The sequence below is a fragment of the Alosa sapidissima genome, chromosome 14 (genome assembly GCF_018492685.1).
Source record: "Alosa sapidissima isolate fAloSap1 chromosome 14, fAloSap1.pri, whole genome shotgun sequence".
NCBI lineage: Eukaryota > Metazoa > Chordata > Actinopteri > Clupeiformes > Clupeidae > Alosa > Alosa sapidissima.
In genome coordinates this window covers 14,697,934-14,712,135 of record NC_055970.1, presented here as the reverse complement: position 1 = coordinate 14,712,135, position 14,202 = coordinate 14,697,934, and the positions used below count along the sequence as shown (strand labels likewise).

Below are 14,202 nucleotides of genomic sequence, written 5' to 3'. Positions count from 1 at the left end.
GGCCAAAAATATTTTGTATGCTCTCGCGGTGATGGCCTAGTAGGCTTAATGTGAATTGCGGACTATAAAGTAAAGGTGATTTGCACCAAATAAAGGCAGTGTGGTTTAATGCATGGGTTAATGTGACGTGAGTCAGACAGAAGATGGGCCTGTCTTTAGTTCCTGAATCCTGTCCCTCTCAAGTCACGTTAGGCTAAATGGTGTGATTAGCTAGAACTATAATTAAAAAAAAAACAGGTGCTGCGGCCACTGTAAAAAAAAAAAAATCTAGCGGAAACACTGGTGTGTGTGTGTGTGTGTGTGTGTGTGTGTGTGTGTGTGTGTGTCTGTTTGATAAAGGGTTGGTGTATGTGTTTGCTTGAGGGGGTGTGTGTGTGTGTGTGTGTGTGTGTTTGAGTGACATGGCATTCCTTTCCTCTCCCTGCAGGGCTTTCTGGGTAGTGGAGGTGGGCCTCACACTCGAGCTGTGTGTGACCGCATTATCCATGCGTGCTACCAGAGGCTGGGGCTTGGAGCACAGCTGGAGGTGGGGCTTGTCCAGAGTGTGATGCGATTGGTTCAGCTGGCAGTGGGCGGGTACAAGCAGGTGGAGGAGGTGCGGCCGAGTGCTCCTCTCTACCTGGAGAAGATGCTGTTCCACATCCTACAGGTGAGGCCTCCTCTGATCACCATGTGCTGTTCAGCTGTTCCCTCTATGGACATTTGCTTGTGCATACACATGCAGGTATAGGTGCATATGCAGGTATAGGCACACATGCAGGTATAGGTACATTACACATGCAGGTATAGGTACATACACATGCAGGTACAGGTGCACATGCAGGTACAGGTGCACATGCAGGTATAAGTACATACACATGCAGGTATACATACACATGCAGGTATACATACACATGCAGGTCTAGGTGCATATGCAGGTATAGGTGCACATGCAGGTACAGGTGCACATGCAGGTATAAGTACATACACATGCAGGTATAGTCGCACATGCAGGTCTAGGTGCATATGCAGGTATAGGTGCACATGCAGGTATAGGTACATACACATGCAGGTATAGGTGCATATGCAGGCATAGGTACACATGTATAGGTGCACATGAAGGTATAGGTACATACACATGCAGGTATAGGTACATACACATGCAGGTATAGGCGCATATGCAGGTATAGGCGCATATGCAGGTATAGGCGCATATGCAGGTATAGGTACACATGCAGGTATAGGCACACATGCAGGTATGCAGGTATAGGCACACATGCAGGTATAGGTACATACAGTATGCAGGTATAGGTACACATGCAGGTATAGGTGCACATGCAGGTATAGGCACATACACATGCAGGTATAGGTACATACACATGCAGGTATAGGCACACATACAGGTATAGGCACATACACATGCAGGTATAGGCACATACACATGCAGGTATAGGTACATACACATGCAGGTATAGGCACACATACAGGTATAGGCACATACACATGCAGGTATAGGCACATACACATGCAAGTATATGTACATACACATGCAGGTATAGGCACATACACATGCAAGTATATGTACATACACATGCAGGTATAGGCACACATGCAGGTATAGGTACATTACACATGCAGGTATAGGTGCATATGCAGGTAAAGGTACATACAGATGCAGGTATACATACACATGCACACACACAGGTGCATATGCATGTATAGGTGCATATGCAGGCATAGGTACACATGCAGGTATAGGTGCACATGCAGGTATAGGTACATACACATGCAGGTATAGGTACATACACATGCAGGTATAGGTACATGCACATGCAGGTATAGGTGAACATGCAGGTATAGTCACACATGCAGGTATAGGTACATACAAATGCAGGTATAGGTGCTCTTACAGGTAACATGTATAGGTCCTTACGTTAAGTGTACATTTACCTAACTGTTACCATTTCCCATCCATTGATTTGTGAATGTGGATACACACAGCTACACAAATTCTCTACAAATAAATATTTTAGACCACACACACACACACACACACACACACACACACAGACACACAGACTGATGCTGCTCCTGTTTTCCTGCAGAAACTAATGAAGGTGGGCAAGCAGCACTGTGCTGATCTGGCACTGCTTCTGTTTCAACGGCTGAAGGCGACAGATTCACAGGTGAGACACCAGGGGCTCAGGATTTGAAGGGTTAGCTTCAGCCACTTAGCATGGCATTTGGCCGCCGACATTTTTGAAAACATGGCGTTACATGGTTGCAACTTCTGCCACCAGTTTTTACATGCTGATTGGTAGATGACCGCTCATGCACGAGTTTAGTGTTGGGCATGAGCGTACTCGCGCGTCCACGTTGGTTTGCTATACCCGAGGGATGTGCGCTTCTATCGATAAGTTTAACTTGCGTTGGCTTCATTTTGTTTGCCTGCAAATGTAGCCTAGGTTTAACAAGCTGCAAGTTCACACTGGGTGCAGCAAAAATCCCAGCTATCCACAAGTTTCCTACATCCCATGTCTACTTAGTTATAGTCATTTTCGTTGGATAGCCTACTGCGTAATAAGCCTACAACCTGTCCAAATATAGCATTTAGGAATCATTATTTGTGTAGCCTAAAGTGACTCAATATTGATTCGCATTGTTTATTATCACACGTTTTTTTAGGAAAAAAGTTTGCACACTCCTTGGTACTCTTTTGTTGAGTCTATTTTCTCACTATTTGGCACATGACGTTTCGACCTTGCGGTCTTCCTCAGATTCATCTTGACTTTACTTTTTTTGTTCAGCACCTGGGATGTGCACAAAGTCTCCTTGAAAGTTATTATCACATTAAATAACCTAGGACTTCAGAGACAGGGCAAACTTCTACCACCATTCCCAAAATGTTACCCCAACCAATTAAATAAATTTGCGCTTATAACGAGGTGAAGTGAAGCGCAACTTCTTTTCCTTTGAGGGAATGTCCAATCTTCATCAACGACATACCGTTGTACCTTACGTTGTCTCCGTCTTTAACGTGGAATCCAATAGGCTAATTCTAGCTGGTGCCGGAAACGAACACTCATGAAACGCCATTTTCGTAAAGATGGCTGCGGTCAATTTCAAACTTTTTGGGCTGTAGCAGCTAGCCTAGCATGGGCCATTGAAATGAATGGGGGTGGGACTTAGTCACACTCTCCAGTTATATATAATACCTCCATGTGAGACACACACACACACACTCCCTTGCCTAAGTACCTTTACTCATGGACGTCTGTTCCCTCGGTTTTTTGCTTCTTAAAGCCGTGTTCACATCATCTGTTCTACATTACAATTCTGTAGAATAGATTGTATTTGTGTTCTACATTATGTAGAATAGATTGTATTTGTGTTCACATCATCTGTTCTACATTATAATCCTGTAGAATAGATTGTATTTTCAAAACAGTCCTGAGCGTTTTTTAAACGTGTATCACCGGCATGTTGTTCTGCAGCTCAGGGTCAGGGTTAGGGTCAGGGAGGCTTTTTAAAGTTGAAAAAAGTCTAACTTGTCTAGCATAGGGGTGCTGAAGCATCAACTCCTAATCATGTTAACTCACACCACTATTTTGGTCAATATTGAGATCACTGTGAAATTAATGTGTGTGTGTGTATGTGTGTTTGTAAGGAGGAGGAGTACCAGGCGTTGGTGCAGAACTGTTTTGCGCTGATGTGGAATGCTGCAGGTGGTGTGCGGGAGTCGCACACACCTGAGCCGACAAACACACCTGCGCCGACACACACACTGCGTGTGAGGCTGGAGGCACTGCGCTTCCGGCTGTTGCAGGAGAGTGTGTGTGTGCTGGGCGGCCCCTCCAAAGGGTGTGTGTATGTGGAAGAGGCTCTGATCCAGTACAGACGGGCCTGCGGCGGCCTCACACACACACACGCCGTCACCATGCTGCGGCTGCTCCAGGAGTGTGTTCTGGGTCCACTGTGGAGCGTGGAGGAGTGTGTGAGTGACCTGGGTCCGCTGTGTTTTCTGACGGTCAAGGTGTGTAAAATGCTTTGTGGGGCAGAGCTCTGGGATTTGGCCAGTCAGCAAGTGGTGGAAGCTGAGGGGCGTGTCCAGGGGCAGAGGGAGGAGCTCTGCTCAGCCTTGCAGCTCTGTGGTTGGTCGGTTCAGCTGCACCGCCTTTTGCGCACTTCAGAGTCAGACGGAGGCCACACCTATGCAGCATGTGCGCAGCTGCTTAGCAACCTATCCGTCACCATGGAGACCCACAGCCAGCCAATACTGGAGGCGTGTCAGCTGGTTGTCTGGGCAACTGAGACGGGGCCCAGAAACGGCATGGAGGCGGCTACACTGCTGGCGTGCCTGAACTTCCTGAAGCAGCACCAGCAAACCATACTGGTACGCACGCACACACACACACACACACACACGCACACACACCAACACCAACAAACCATATATGCACTCCAGATGGTACACATACACCAACAAACCATACACACACTCTAGACCAGTGTTTTTCAACATTTTTTGTGCCACGGCACACTTTTGACACTTAAAATGTCCCACGGCACACGAACATCCTGTGTGAAGAAAAAATGAACATACCATAGCCTAAAATTTCAAATAATACACAGATATGGCCTTATTATGGCTTCTATGCAAGACCTGGACCTGAACCGGACCCCGACATTATCACGCTTATTACACGGCTACTTGCCAAAACGAAATAAACTCCCCACGATGTGACTCTTTAGCCTACATAGCCTAGCCTATTTGTTACCGTTCATCGTGGCATTTGCTGAGAAACAAATAGTTTGCAACAACACACGCTGAACTTGAATCAAACATTCTTTAGAACACAGCTGATCAACCGTCTGCTTTCACTTGAAGTTCCAGTCCTTGCGTAGTGATATGAAAGACGTATCAGAAGCACAAAAGCCGTTGCCATTGACAGCGGTAATTATATGTTTGCAGCGGTAATTACATGAAAATATTTTACCGTAGAACTTTGGGAAATCCCATTCAAGCCAATGGAGCGTTCTACTAGCATTGTGAAGAGCCGTGTAATAAAGATCAATGCTACACATGTATGTCTCCCCACAGTTCTGGGGGGAGACATACATGGGGGGGGTTCTATGGAGAATGTGACTGTACATCTGTGCAAGTTAAAATGACCCGTTGCGGTTGTGTGGTACATTACATTACACATTACAGCTGGTATTTTTCAAATGGATGTTGATCAGTTAGGCCTTCTGAGTGGTTTGTACATTTCCTAATTGAATTATACTCGATTGAAAGATATAAGGGAAAATTATAATCAATAGAACTCTCGTGTGTGTGTTTAGGTTTGTAATCAATAGAACTCTCGTGTGTGTGTGTGTGTGTGTGTGTGTTTTTAGGTTTGTAATCAATACAACTGGTGTGTGTGTTTTAAGTTTGTAATCAATAGAACTCTCGTGTGTGTGTGTTTAGGTTTGTAATCAATATAACTCTTGTGTGTGTGTGTGTTTAGGTTTGTGAGGCTCCAAACCTTCAGACTACCCTCTGCCAGAGCTTGTGTCAAGCTTTCAGCAGTACACACACTAGCCTGAAGAAATCAAAGGTGAGTGTGTGTGCAGGTGCAGATATTGTGTCTGTGTGTGTGTGTGCGCAGGTGCTGATATTGTGTGTGTGTGTGTGTGTGTGTGCAGGTGCTGATATTGTGTCTGTGTGTGTGTGTGTGTGTGCGCAGGTGCTGATATTGTGTCTGTGTGTGTGTGTGCGCAGGTGCTGATATTGTGTGTGTGTGTGTGTGCAGGTGCTGATATCGTCAGGGTTCCTACGCAGTATGGAAAACCTGGAAAAGTATGGGATTTGATTTGAGTAATTTCCAGGTCTGAATAAGTATGGAAAAAAGAAACAAGGGTATGGAGGAATATTTGTGTTTCCAGACTATTGCATCTACGGGAGCGTACCTTATGTTCCCCGCTTTGTATGGGACCAGGGAACATAGGACCATAACCATAATCCTAACCCCAACCCCGAGCGGGGAACATAAGACCTGGGGAACATAGGGATGACCCCGCATCTACAGTACTAATCACCTCACTTGGGTGATAATGAACCATTCCTACTGCTGTGTAGCTTAACTGGCAGTCCACATCGTCAAGATACAATTACATGGGGGTCCTCAGAAAAAAAAACCTGTTCTATGCATGTGCCCTACACTATTGTGCACTGGTATGTTTGCGTAGCTCTGCTATTTTCGGCTAAAACACTGGTAGACTTTTTTGATTTTGTAAAAGTTACCAAGACAAGGATACTGCATTATCTGATAAACTGTTATTGCAAACAAATCATAGCCTATTGTTTGCGGTGATTTCTGAGGCATCTGCCATCAGTGCACTAGTCTCCAACATATGTAGTACGCTATGCTGTATCTACAAAGAACTAAAAATGTGAGTGCACCTTCCAACACAGCACTTCTTCAACGAAAAGTATCCAACAGTGGGCAAGTGTTTTCTGAGGGCTAATAAGTTAATAAGTTTGAGTATGGAAAAAGTATGGAATTTTGAAATGGAAAATGTGTAGGAACCCTGTATTGTGTGTGTGTGTGTGTGTGTGTGCAGGTGCTGATATTGTGTCTTTTTGTGTGTGTGTGCAGGTGCTGATATTGTGTCTGTGTGTGTGTGTGTGCAGGTGCTGACATTGTGTCTGTGTGCAGGTGCTGATATTGTGTCTGTGTGTGTGTGCAGGTGCTGATATTGTGTGTGCGTGTGCAGGTGCTGATATTGTGTGTGTGTGTGTGTGTGCCAGTGCTGATATTATGTCTGTGTGTGCAGGTGCTGATATTGTGTGTGTGTGCGTGTGCAGCTGCTGATATTGTGTGTGTGTGTGTGTGTGTGTGTGTGTGCAGGTGCTGATATTGTGTCTGTGTGTGTGTGTGTGCCGGTGCTGATATTGTGTGTGTGTGTGCAGGTGCTGATATCGTGTGTGTGTGTGCAGGTGCTGATATCGTGTGTGTGTGTGCGCAGGTGCTGATATTGTGTCTGTGTGTGTGCGCAGGTGCTGATATTCTGTCTGTGTGTGTGTGTGTGTGTGTGTGTGCCGGTGCTGATATTGTGTGTGTGTGTGTGTGCCGGTGCTGATATTGTGTGTGTGTGTGTGCCGGTGCTGATATTGTGTGTGTGTGTGTGCCGGTGCTGATATTGTGTGTGTGTGTGTGTGTGTGTGTGCAGGTGCTGGAGGGAGTGTGTTTGCAGCAGGTGATGGAGCGTCTGCAGGGTTCCGTTACTGAGCTTCTCCAGCACCTGCAGAAACTGGCCAATGAGAATCTCCTTCAGCATGCAGGTACCCTAACCCTAACGCGCCCACACAGCAGGATATCGCCCACACAGCAGGATAACGCCCACACATAGCGCCCACACAGCAGGTAGCGCCCACACAGCAGGGAAACGCCCACACAGCAGGATAACGCCCACACAGCAGGATAACGCCCACACAGCAGGATAACGCCCACACAGCAGGGTGTAACAATTCAACCCTAAATTGTATAAGAGATGAACACTACTAAACTAAGGAAATAATTCGGAAACCAGTCATTTGTTTTTAAAGTAGGCCGGCTGTTTAGTGAGACTTCACTATTAACTGAATTCATACATGCAACAAACCCCATAATATTAACAAAATAGCCCCTGCCCCAAACAACAGAAATATATAGCTCAGTCCAAGCATGTACATTTAAACTCGACCACTTTGTTCTACAAAGCCCCAACCCCAAAAGTCACATAAAGTGCTACCGCAGCTCCAGGTGCGCGCAATGTCCAACAGACAAAAAGGAGTCGCTCCTCGAAACAGAAACATGCAATAATCCAATATTCCCGTAATCGAAAATCCACAAAAATTTTTGTTTAGGGATGTAACGATTACTGGTATAATGGTAAACCGCGATAAAAATGTTGACGATAACAATTACCGTTTTCTTTTCAAATATCATAATTATCACGGTTGATTACCACGGTGTGGAAACCGTGTGTTTTAATCCTTCCCATCTTCATCCGAAGCTGCTTTTGACATACAGTAGGCCTGGTACAATGAAACAAAACTGATACCCTACTGATTCTGTTGTCTAATTGATGGTTTTAACTGTGATTCGGATTAGGCTACACCTGATTTTAAAAGGCGTAACATTTTCACCGCAAAACGTGCACTGTATCATGTAGCCACTCTACGTCTTTTTATGTTCGCGTCCACATTAAATCCATTCCACTCACGTTATCAGGAGAATACAGTAGCCTAAAGTTTTATTTCTAACACTTACTTTGGTCTCACTCATTGGATCCAAATAACAGAAATAGCAAACTCCAAGTTGTGGTAGGGTAAGTTAAGCTATAAGCGCATAGCCAATTAAACATGACCAAGGAAAAAGTGAACGGGACACTTTTTGAAACTATTTCAGCTTGTGTAGGCCTATCAGTGCTTTCTGAACATATTGAACACACTTTTAAAAATACTGTGATAATACCGAAAACCGTGATCATTTTGGTCACTATAACCGTGAGGTTAAATTTTCATACCGTTACATCCCTAATGTTGTTTCTTATGTCTTTTTTAATTATTAATCATAACTCTTTAAACTATTGCTGTACCATTACCTTGTGTGTTTTTACTGTACGTTTTATTCTTTACTTTTTAAACTATTCTTTGACTATTGCCTTCCTATACTTTTATTAGCTATTCCTGTTTGCTTTTGTTTGACCTCTGCACATTGAGTGACCTCTGTGTATGAAATTCGCTATATAAATAAACTTGACTTGAAAACTCACCGGATTTCTCTTTTAAAATCAGATGTAGGCTACGGTATAGTATGAAAATCAGATGATGTAGGCTACGGTATAGTATGAAGTTGGATAGCTACAGAACTCACACCAATGGATTGTGTCTTAAAGGAGCCACACCACTTTTATGACACTGGTATATTGATGCGGTTCGGTTAACTTGTTGCTACTGTGCATGGAGGACAGGCCAATTAAGTTCTGTCCAACATTGGTGGTAGGTTTAGAAACAAATCAGCACATTTTAATCATATCGTAATACCATTAGCCATGATCATTTTTGGTCATGATATCACATTTTCATACCATATCTCTAGTGATTGGTAACCAAGTTGAGTGGCTGGTAGATTTTGGAATCCACCAGCCACAGTGCCGGGTGGACAACATGTTTAATTTCCATCCCTGGTGTGTTGTGTCTACTGTGAATGGGGTTGTGTTTGAGTTGTTTAACATTGTGTGTGTTGTGTGTGTTGTGTGTGTGTGTGTGTGTGTGTGTGTAGTGTCTACTATGAATGGGGTTGTGTTTGAGTTGTTCAACAGGAAATTGCATCTGGAAGCGCTTTCACTGGTCAAGCCTCTATGTGAGCAGTTGGTGAAGTCCCGCCCCCCTTCTCTGTCCACTGAGAGGGTACGATCCAGCAGAACCACCTAAAAACTGGCCTGTTAGAACTGTTCCCCCATCTAGAACCGCCTGATTAAAACTGACCTGTTAGGACTGTTCCCCCATCTAGAACCGGCTGATTAAAACTGGCCTGTTAGAACTGTTCCCCCATTTAGAACCACAGGATTAAAACTGGCCTGTTAGGACTGCCCCCCCCCCCCCCCCAATGAGAACCGCCTGATTGGAACCAGCACATTAGGACTCTGATGTCTGGGGCCGCTTAGACAATGGCAGAAGTGCCGTTCGTCATGTTGGCTATGTGCCATTAAATTAGTTTTGGAAACATTATGTTAATGTCAACTGTTAAAACTGTTAAGGATGCTTTTAAGATTTTTGGGTGGGGTAAGAACCCTAAGGTTAAGATGTTTGGGTGGTGTTAAAACTCTGATGATAGATGAGACTCTGAGCTTATAGGCTTATTTGAAGGTTATTTCTCGGAGCTCATAGGCTTATTGGAAGGTTATTTCTCTGAGCTCATAGGCTTATTGGAAGGTTATTTCTCTGAGCTCATAGGCTTATTTGAAGGTTATATCTCTGAGCTCATAGGCTTATTTGAAGGTTGTTTCTCTGAGCTCATAGGCTTATTGGAAGGTTATTTGAAGGTTATTTCTCTGAGTTCATAGGCTTATTTGAAGGTTGTTTAGATTTTAGCCATACTGCTATAGTTCTTCTCATTACATTCTTTCTTGTTTATTGGTGCCTGTCTGTGTGTGTAGGTGAACCACTGCTTTCTGCAGGCTGTTCAGAGTTTCCGGCGTGTGGGTGACCACCGGGGTGCGCTGCAGGCAGTGTCTGACTGGCTACTCTGCCTCAGCAAGGAGGAGCTGCGGGATATGTGCAGCATCACACACACACACTCTCTCGCTCACACACACCCCATCAAACTGTGGGCCAAGATCAAAGCTGATGCGGCCAAGAGTGGAGAAGAGGAGCTGCTGCTTCGGTAAGACAATATATAATGCACACACATACATACTATATAATGTACACACACATGCAGGCTTGGAATTTCACCATTTTAGGGGCAAGGCCACTTGGCCTTCAGTTGGGCATATTTGGTGGGGGGCACAAAGGCCACATGTCACAGCAGTAGACCTGCATCACTGTATGAAACATTACAAAAACATGAAACATGACATATTACATAGAACTGTAAATCATCTGATCATAATATTTACAGATATCTAGGCTATATTTAACATTTATTTTATATTTGGCCTGTTATGAAATCATGTATTGAACAATTTAAGCACAGCTCAGCTTTAAGAAACTCCAATAGCCTAGATGCATGCTTAGCATTTTGTGATCATTAAGGCTACTTTCACAAACTCTTAGTCAGCTGTATATCCTCTGATTTTTACCGATATCTAGGCGATATTTATAACATTTATTTTGTATTTGGCCTGTTATGAAATCATGTAGAAAAATTTGAACACATTGTGAAACTTAAAGCCCAAATTTGGAGACATGCATGTCGAAATTTGCTGCAAATTCAAAACCGGATTACTCTGGAACGGCTAACTGTACAGGGGAATGCTTTACACCTTTGTGTTCGGTAAGGTCTGCTGTTTATTTTGATATATGGTTTGTGTTGAACGAACGGTTTGTGAAGTATTCCACCAAGATGAATGGGTAGGGAGATTGGCGCAGAAGCTAGAATTTATCTACCTAGTTATCTCTCGGTGTTCCTCTACCTAGTTATCTCTAGTTATCATGTAGCCTCTCATTACCAGAGTTATACATTATATTCTCCAGATATACACTCACTTATTGACATTATATTCATTACTTATATACATTATATATCTGTAAACACATACTTACATAGTACAATTCTATACATCATGACACCGTATAGAGAAAAAAAGTTTTTGTGTTTTATATGCGTATCTTTGTGTTTGTGTGTGTCTCTGGGTCTGTGTGTGTGTGTGTGTGTGTTTGTGTGTCTCTTTGTGTGTGTGTGTTTGTGTGTCTCTTTGTGTGTGTGTGTTTGTGTGTGTCTTTATGTGTGTGTCTTTTTATGTGTGTCTCTTTTTGTGTGTGTCTTTATGTGTGTCTCTTTGTGTGTGTGTGTTTGTGTGTCTCTTTGTGTGTGCGTGCGGCACCAGGACCCTCCGGGACAGCTTTCAGGGGGCGGAGCCTGGTGATGCAGTGATGATGCAGCTGCTGGAGGTGGAGCTCCGTGCGTATGCGGACGGGTCACATGACCTGCATCGGGAGACGTACAACACGCTATGTGACTTGCTGGACTTGTGTCCTGAGGACAGCGAACACACACACACACGTGCTCACACACTCCTTCAACTTGCACAAGTCACCTGCCTCCACGACTTCAGTCAACTGACCGACTGGTGAGTCAGGGTTCTACAGCCACACACACACACACCACAGTATGCACTCTTCACACTGAAAACACTCCGTCATGTAGCCCTAGCGTCATGCAGCCTAAATGTCTATATTTACACTCCGTAATGTAGCCCTAACATCATGCAGCCTAAATGTCTATATTTACACTGTCATGCAGCCTAAATGTCTATATTTACACTCCGTAATGTAGCCTAAATCTCTATATTTACACTCCGTAATGTAGCCTAAATGTCTATATTTACACTCCATCATGCAGCCTAACGCCATGCAGCCTAAATCTCTATATTTACACTCCGTAATATAGCCTAAATCTCTATATTTACATTGAAGTATGTGGGTGTCTGGGCACTCACCGTTCGCAGTGCTCAGTCCGAGGGGCGGGATAATCAGTTGTCTTTCAAATTCCCTCTGCACGCAATAGGACAGCGGCAGCGCTATGAGTCCCATGTGTTTCCCACCAGCGGAGCTAGTTGGCTAGTTCAAACGTTTGCCAACTTAATAAAAGCTTAACTCGTGTCACAATGTTCGCCAACAGCAACATCCATCTTATTTGTTTTCAAATAGCAGGGAATTCAAGCCAAACCGTTGCAACTCTGCCATCAATCATTATGTTAAGCCCACCTAACGACTCTATACACGATTTCATTGGCCTGATTGAGTTTCGATTTCTGGAGCTTACAAGCCAACGGAGAGTTGCTAGACTAGCCCTGGCAGCTCATGTAATTTGCTGCCGCTAGGGGCGCGTCTAGATTTCTAGGCTATGAGTGGGTTGCACCAACAAGGATTATGTTTTAACCAGCAATTTGGTTAGCGTAAACTGTGTAGCTTTAGAAATACATTTTAGAAATACATTTTACTTACTTACTTTAATCAAGGTTTATCCATTATCCAGTTGCACCATACTTTAAACCTAGTTTAAAGATAATCAGGTTTACATTTTAACCATAATTTTAATCTTGGTTTAAATGTTCACATAAACCTGGATTTATTTGAATCCTGTTGCTCAACTGCTTTAATAGATTTAAATTTCAGTTAGGGGTTAATTTTAAACCTGCTGTTGAGGTGAGCGTAAATATAGACATTTAGGCTGCATGACTGAGTGGAAATATAGAGATTTACGGCTTCTACACACAGTTGCGTTCCGTCAACGCATGCCAGTGGGTGTTCCCGACGGTAGCTATGCAAATGACTTGAAGTATAACCGTAATTTGATGGTTTGTGCTGTCAGTCGATTGGTTTGATTGGCCGGTGCCGTCTGTCGGTGCAGCAACAGCTGAACTTCTCAACGCGAGCAACAGGAGAAACGCAACGCAACGGACCCACAGTTCGGCAACGGATGACGTGAGCCCATGTAAAGTGAATGGGATGCGTCTCCAGCACTACAACGCACGCAGCTGTGTGAGGCCGTTAGGCTGCATGACTGAATGGAAATATAGACATTTAGGCTGCATGATGGAGTGTTTTCAGTGTGAAGAGAAGAGAAGGGGTTGTTGTGCGGCCCGCCGGGCAATTTTCAAAACCCAATGTGGCCCTTGAGCCAAAAAGTTTGCCCGCCCCTGGTTTAGTGTGTGTTCCTCATGATATAATGTGTGTGTGTGTGTGTGTTTTCTTTAGCTCGCCTGTAGATTTTGCCCATGAGGCTTTGCGGCTGCTGGAGGTGGAGCCTGAGACTGTAGCGAATGCTGATTGGCTGAGAGATGACACCGCACACGCCTCCCTCTGGCTCTACATCTGCCAATCAGAGAAGAGTTTACAAGAGGTAACACACACACACACACGCCTCCCTCTGGCTCTACATCTGCCAATCAGAGAAGAGTTTACAAGAGGAAACACACACACACACACACACACACACATCTCCCTCTGGCTCTACATCTGCCAATTAGAGAAGAGTTTAGTATAAGTATAAGTACATATACTCTTTTGATCCTGTAAGGGAATTTGGTCTCTGCATTTATCCCAATCCGTGAATTAGTGAAACACACTCAGCACACAGTGAACACACAGTGAGGTGAAGCACACACTAATCCTGGCACAGTGAGCTGCCTGCTACAGTGGCCCTCGGGGAGCAGTGAGGGGTTAGGTGCCTTGCTCAAGGGCACTTCAGCCGTTCCTACTGGTCGGGATTCGAACCGGCAACCCAGTAGGCCACGGCAGCCCCCCAAAACAGTTCTGCACACGCATTTGCACACAGCTGTTGCAGAAGCCAGCGTGTGAGCATGTTTACAAGAGGTAACACACACACACACACACACACAAACACACACACCTCCCTCTGGCTCTACATTTGTCAATTAGAGAAAAGTTTACAAGAGGTAACACACATACACACACACACACAAATGATAAGCCTTGAAAGATAATGTGTTATATTGTCCTCTTTT

The 14,202-nt window shown here is 44.3% G+C and overlaps 1 protein-coding gene across 1 annotated transcript in view; it reads left to right on the top strand.

The window, feature by feature from the left end:
* espl1 (extra spindle pole bodies like 1, separase) overlaps positions 1-14,202 on the top strand; it is a 55,255-nt gene that overhangs the window by 4,618 nt on the left and 36,435 nt on the right. Inside the window, exons 3-11 of the mRNA XM_042061346.1 lie at positions 428-649; positions 2,085-2,165; positions 3,647-4,372; positions 5,490-5,579; positions 7,195-7,306; positions 9,291-9,418; positions 10,168-10,394; positions 11,560-11,802; positions 13,433-13,577. Coding sequence (XP_041917280.1) covers positions 428-649; positions 2,085-2,165; positions 3,647-4,372; positions 5,490-5,579; positions 7,195-7,306; positions 9,291-9,418; positions 10,168-10,394; positions 11,560-11,802; positions 13,433-13,577 — 1,974 coding nt within the window. The remainder of the gene's footprint in view (positions 1-427; positions 650-2,084; positions 2,166-3,646; positions 4,373-5,489; positions 5,580-7,194; positions 7,307-9,290; positions 9,419-10,167; positions 10,395-11,559; positions 11,803-13,432; positions 13,578-14,202) is intronic.